The sequence below is a fragment of the Sinocyclocheilus grahami genome, unplaced genomic scaffold, assembly GCF_001515645.1.
Source record: "Sinocyclocheilus grahami isolate Dianchi unplaced genomic scaffold, SAMN03320097.WGS_v1.1 scaffold1560.1, whole genome shotgun sequence".
NCBI classification, from domain to species: Eukaryota; Metazoa; Chordata; class Actinopteri; order Cypriniformes; family Cyprinidae; genus Sinocyclocheilus; species Sinocyclocheilus grahami.
In genome coordinates this window covers 83542-89541 of record NW_015506739.1, presented here as the reverse complement: position 1 = coordinate 89541, position 6000 = coordinate 83542, and the positions used below count along the sequence as shown (strand labels likewise).

The 6000-nt window shown below is 38.6% G+C and overlaps 1 protein-coding gene across 1 annotated transcript in view; it reads right to left on the bottom strand.

Annotated features, from left to right (window-relative positions):
- LOC107571187 (ankyrin repeat and SAM domain-containing protein 1A-like) overlaps positions 1–6000 on the bottom strand; it is a 64744-nt gene that overhangs the window by 15102 nt on the left and 43642 nt on the right. The window contains exons 10-14 of the mRNA XM_016257479.1: positions 2783–2881; positions 2459–2605; positions 2130–2237; positions 199–366; positions 27–116 (exon numbers count right to left, since the gene is read on the bottom strand). Of these exons, the coding sequence (XP_016112965.1) occupies positions 27–116; positions 199–366; positions 2130–2237; positions 2459–2605; positions 2783–2881 (612 nt within the window). The remainder of the gene's footprint in view (positions 1–26; positions 117–198; positions 367–2129; positions 2238–2458; positions 2606–2782; positions 2882–6000) is intronic.

Genomic DNA, 6000 nt, shown 5'->3' with positions numbered 1-6000 from the left:
TCGAAGATGAGCTTCTCGGGCTGATGGTGCCAGTTCTGGACCGGTGTGTACGGCGCCGCCAGACTCGGGGGTCGTAAGGTCAAGCGAGGCCCCCGCTGACGTTCCTCAAATCTCTCCTTTAGAGAGGAAGAACAATTTCAGGATAAACTGACCGAAATGTGCATCATTTGAGCAGAAACAGAAGGAATCGTGACTCACTTGTGGTTGTGGTCTGTCATTGGCCCGCTGTCGAATGGCCACGTCATATTCTGAGTCGGGACCTCTCCTCCTTCCAGAATCACCAGCAGGTAACAGGGGATCCATGGAGCGCGTGTAGGAGTCTGAGTGACTGAGAGGAGACGAGGTCTGGGACATGAGATCCTGACACTGCAAAAGAAGTGTTCAATGAGGGAGATCAGCCAGCCAGAAAGATGTCCTTGCCCAGAAATGAGCTCGAGAGAGAGTTTACAGTATACTGCACTTTATTATAGACTGCAATCAGAGTTGATGCCAGATTTCATTTGTTGTGAATAAAAATAAGGCCGTGAGGGACAGAAGTGCAGTCTGTTCAATAAGGCAAACTGTTTTCAACCTGGGAGATCGAGCAGAGCAAAACACACAGAAAACACTAAACTTCCTCTAAATTTCTAGTGGACAAAGAGAATTGAATTAAATTGAATTTCGCATTATGGTACTGGAGATAAGGGGAAGTGATGGGAAGTAAAAAAAAACGTATATTTTCATCATGCAAATGTAATTTATTTGATTTATTTGTTTATGTATTTTTATTTCAGGGTGCGATGTGACCAAATTTATTGTGAAATGTCAAGATCCTTCTGTGAGGGACAGAAGTGCAGTCTTGACCTCGATGTTTCCGCAGAGGAAACAGAAAATGTCGTCCCACACTTTTCTAAAGAAACTGATTTGAAATTGAATTTCACATAACAGATTTTTTTTTACAAAAAATAATCTATGTTGTTTTATTTTGAATTATAGCAATGGAAGTTTTTAACATTATGCCAGCTTCCTTTGCATGACGAGTGACATGTTTATATGTGAGGTTTATAAAGTTTTCTTTAGATAAAAGCTATTTGAAAACATTTGCTGAGAAATATAATTCCCTAAGAGAACTTAAACCAGCATAATTTAATAAAATATTAGTTAAAGAAATCCTGGACTCTGTCATGAACAGTATAGCAGTAGACTTTTTTTAATGATATTAAGAACTTGTGTGTGATTCTGGAATGTCCTATTTGGCATCATGTACTGTATCTCATCTCAGCAATTACTGAACATATGCAACTTTTACCCACAGTTCGGTTAATTTCATATAGTTCGTTGCTCGTTCTCAGATTCCATTCTTCTTTCCATTTGATGATGAGATAAGATGCTATGGTAGTTTTAAGATGTGAGGGTGGTATGGAACACTTTAATATCTGTGAAAAGTGCTTCCTTAGCAGCAGCGTTAGCTTGTTCAAAAAATATAAGGGGGAAATTAGGGAAATGCAACCTTAAAAGGACCTTAAAATTCATTTATTGTATATTCTTCATACAAAATATAATACATTTTTTGATTTTTTAAAAAATATTATTATTTTGGTGTGAGATATGAGCAATTTCATTGTGAGATTCATCCAATACCCTTCTGTGAAAGACAGAAATGCGGTCTGTTCAATAAGTGACACTGTTTTCGACCTGGACGATTCAGCAGAGGAAACAGAAAACACATCTTGCAAATTTCTAGTAAACTAAAACTCTGGAAGGCATGGTGATGTGTAGACGTGACCCAATTGTTAATCTTATGAATTGACAAAACTTTTGAATTTTTTAAACATAATTAAATTAATGCACATTTACAGATCAAATATTTGGTCTATTAACAGTTTGACTTTTTTTCTCATTTTGCTAATTACTAGTCAACTAAAATTACACATGCCATCTCAGCAAAATTAATCAATTTGTCATGCCAAAATATTGATAATATTTTCATAGAGACCAAACCTACAACAAAAAAACACTACATTTTGAACAAACTGTAATTCCACCCTCAGAGTCTTGTTTTTGTTTACTCCTAATGGTCTACGTAAAGCCTAAAATCTATTCTAGAATGCATAATATCATAAAATATTATAGCATACAGCAGTACTTACTCTGATCTGAGAAAGGCGGGGTGGTTTGACCGGAGGCTCCTCATACGGCCGTTCAGCTAATGATGCAATAATCCTTTTCCTGTGGCCCAACAACGTGATCTTCAGCACCTAAAAACAGACATAAAACACACGCAAAGGCAACAATTACACAATGTCTATTAAGCAACATAAATACCCTGCTCTCAACCGAATAATTCAGAGTCAAGTAATTGAATTTTTTAAAATAAAGTAAAAGCCAACTATGTAAATACTTCATATAATACTTGATATAAAACAAACGACAACAAAAAAGTCTATACTGTAAATGTTTGAATGCATCACGTTCTCACATTGACAATCTCCAGCTCCCACAGGTTCTTCACGCATTCTAGCGTGCGATAGCCGCTGGACAGGAAGTTCTGCAGGTATTCCTGAAGACCCAGGACGTCCAGCCACGCAGCGAGGGACGTGCTGCCGTCACAGCCTAATGCTTTCACCTGCAGAGTTCAAAACCAACAGAGAACTTACTTCAGACCCAGTACAGATAAACTGATGAAATGATAAATGATGAATCAATAAAATGATGAAAATCTTACAAAATAATACTGTTAAAGGCAAGTGATTATTAGCATCATGTGACAATCCTCTGCAAAGAATTGTAGACTCACACAAACCTTTGGTAGAGAACGTGCAGCACTGAGGATCTTCCTGCGATGTGCCGGATCCATGATGCCAATTTCTCTCAGGTCTTGCTCTTCCATTACGTCATTTCCCTACACAAACATACACAGGTAAAAAACTAGACAAAAATACAATATACACAACGCTACAATACACGACCTAAATGCACAAGCCCATATCAATAGTGTGTGGCAATAATGCACCAGTTGGTAAATGTATTTTTTTGTCTGAAAAACAAGGTTTAATTCAATGTACTGCAAAGCACCATAAAAATAGCAGCATCAACGGTCATCTCTAAACCAGCTCTACTTTAATCAACAAATATACAGAAGGTCTCCACTTTATGGATTGAGGACACAATATATATCGGGTAGGACAGAGGCACACATCTCACATTGTCTGTGTGCATGAGTGTGCGTGTTTCATGTTTTTTCATTGCTCAATGCCATATAATCTAAACAGTGAGTCTAACACAGCAGCATCTGAGCGATCGATGTAAGACAGCGCAGAGAGTAATCTGAGGTGCTGATCTCACAACGAGAGACACACACACACACACACACACACACACACACACACACACACACACACACACACACACACACACTCACACTCACTCCCTATATCCGACTCTCTAACCATTAGGCCACGACTTCCCTGTTTTTCAGTTTTCACACTCCTCTTTTTCTATCTTTCACTCCTCAAACAGAGGTGCTGAGGTGCTGATCTCACAACGAGAGACACACACACACACACACACACACACACACACACACACACACACACTCACACTCACACTCAATCCCTTTATACACTCCATTCATTTAGCAGGAAACACTGTGCTCGACCCTTCATGCACCTGAAGTGTCTATCAATCAAATGACGTCTAGAATATAATAAACTTGATTCGGACAGACAGTGCATGACAGGAATTTACAGCAAGTGAGTGCTGTGTTTTGAGATGTTGAAGGTGATTACAGTGCCCAGCAAACTATGCTGTGGAGAAAATAATCACTCCTTTGAGCACTGGCTGTCATTATGTGCCGATTGTGAGAGAGAGTCCATTTTAACAAAGACACACACTGAAACAAAATCATTCAGATGCAATCCCCAGTTCAACAACAGCATTTCACTGCTAAACCAAAAATAAAATAATATCATAACCATACCAAAACTAGCACTACAAAAATAATCCACGAACCAAAACAAACCCAAAGCAAGAAAAAAGAAGAAAAAAAATAAAAGGCAAACCATTAAAAAAAAAAATCAAAAGAAACAAAACAAAACCAATAAAACACAAAGCGAACCACAAAAGAAAACCAACACAAGCAACAAAAAGCAAAACAAAAAACTCAAATACACATCAAAAAGAATAAAACACAAACAAAAAGCAAATCACAGGGGTGCTGTGTGTACATTAATGAGGAACAAAAATTTACTTAAATGATTTTAGCAAATGGCTGCAATATAACAAAGAGTGAAACATTTAAGGGGGTCTGAATACTTTCCGTACCCCCTGTATAAGTGATCACGTCATCTGTTAATCGATTATCAACGTTAAAGGGTTAGTTCACCCAAAAATTTAAATTCTGTCATTAATTACTCACCCTCATGTTGTTTCAAACCCGTAAGATCTCCGTTCATCTTCGGAACACACATTAAGATATTTTTGATTAATTCTGAGAGCTCTCTGACGCTCCCATAGACAGCAATGTAATTACCACGATCAACGTCCAGATACGTAGCAAGGAGATCGGTAAAATAATCTGTGTGACGGGTTCAACCATAATTTTACGAAGCTACGAGAATACTTTTTGTACGCAAAGAAAATAAAAATAACGACTTTATTCAACAATTTGTCTCCTCCGCGTCACCCTTTTGAAAAGTATCCAATGAACGTAAACAGCGTATGCTATTCTGTGTCAGCTGCGCCACACGGATACATTTTCTACGTTGTTTACGCTTTGATTTGAATGAAAACGACGTATCCGCATGACGCAGCTGACAGACTGGCTGACTCTAAAATGGCACCAGGGTGACGCGGAGGAGACGAATTGTTGAATAAAGTCGTTATTTTTGTTTTCTTTGTGTACATTAAGTATTCTCGTAGCTTCGTGAAATTATGGTTGAACCCCTGTCACATGGATTATTTTACCGATCTCCTTGCTATGTTTCTGGACCTTGATCGTGGTAGGTCCCTTGCTGTCTATGCAGGGTCAGAGAGCTCTCAGAATTCATCCAAAATATCTTAATTTGTGTTCCGAAGATGAACGAAGGTCTTACGGGTTTAGAACGACATGAGGGTAAGTGATTAATGAAGGCATTTTCATTTTTGGGTGAACTAACCCTTTAAGAGTTCTTGTCCTAACTAGCCTACAGTAAAATATAGTTGCAAAATCCTGCTCCTCTTAACTCTGTATTAAACATCAAATACGTTTTGATCGGCTGTGATTTTCTCTTCACACAGCACTTCGGTGTAAGTCATACAGATTTGGCTGGTGCAAGAAAATTGTGCCATGAGTAATAATCATAAATGTCCTGTGCATCAAACTAACACTTTCTGATCCAAGACAGACACTGAAGGAAGGTGGAGATCTGCTCCAAATCAAATAAGAGACATCTAATGCTCGGATGAATATATCTACACAGACACAGAAACTGTCCGTCACTGTCCGTCATCATTCACTCCGCTCAAACATGAGCGATCTGAACCACTTTTAGTCTCATCTGCTCATTCTGTGATACAGTGAGGATGGAGGCAGATGGGGAATAAGCTCGAGCAAAACTGCCCAAATCATTTAGATTGAAGAAACGGCAGCTGAATGCAGAAGGGGTGAGGTGGATCAATCTGTCTCCGTCCACTTTTTATCTCTCGCTCTGTCTCCTTCCAATCCACTTAACTCTTCTTCTCTCATTATCAGCCTTCCGTATAGACTGAAATCAGATCTCTGAGAACAGCACACATAGATGGTTTATTCTTGTAGGGATGGGATAATGTGACAATGAAACAAATAGAGGTTGCACATTCAAGTTGCTCCAAAATGTATCTGGACACTACACCAAGTTGCATCATCAGATTTTCTTTAGCTAACTAATGTGTTATATTTCTGCATCATTTTTTCACTGACTTTAGGCATCATTCATGTTCGAACCACAAGCAAAATTTTGTGTACTTTGCGTTTAAATCCCAAACCGCACGTATGTATCGGCG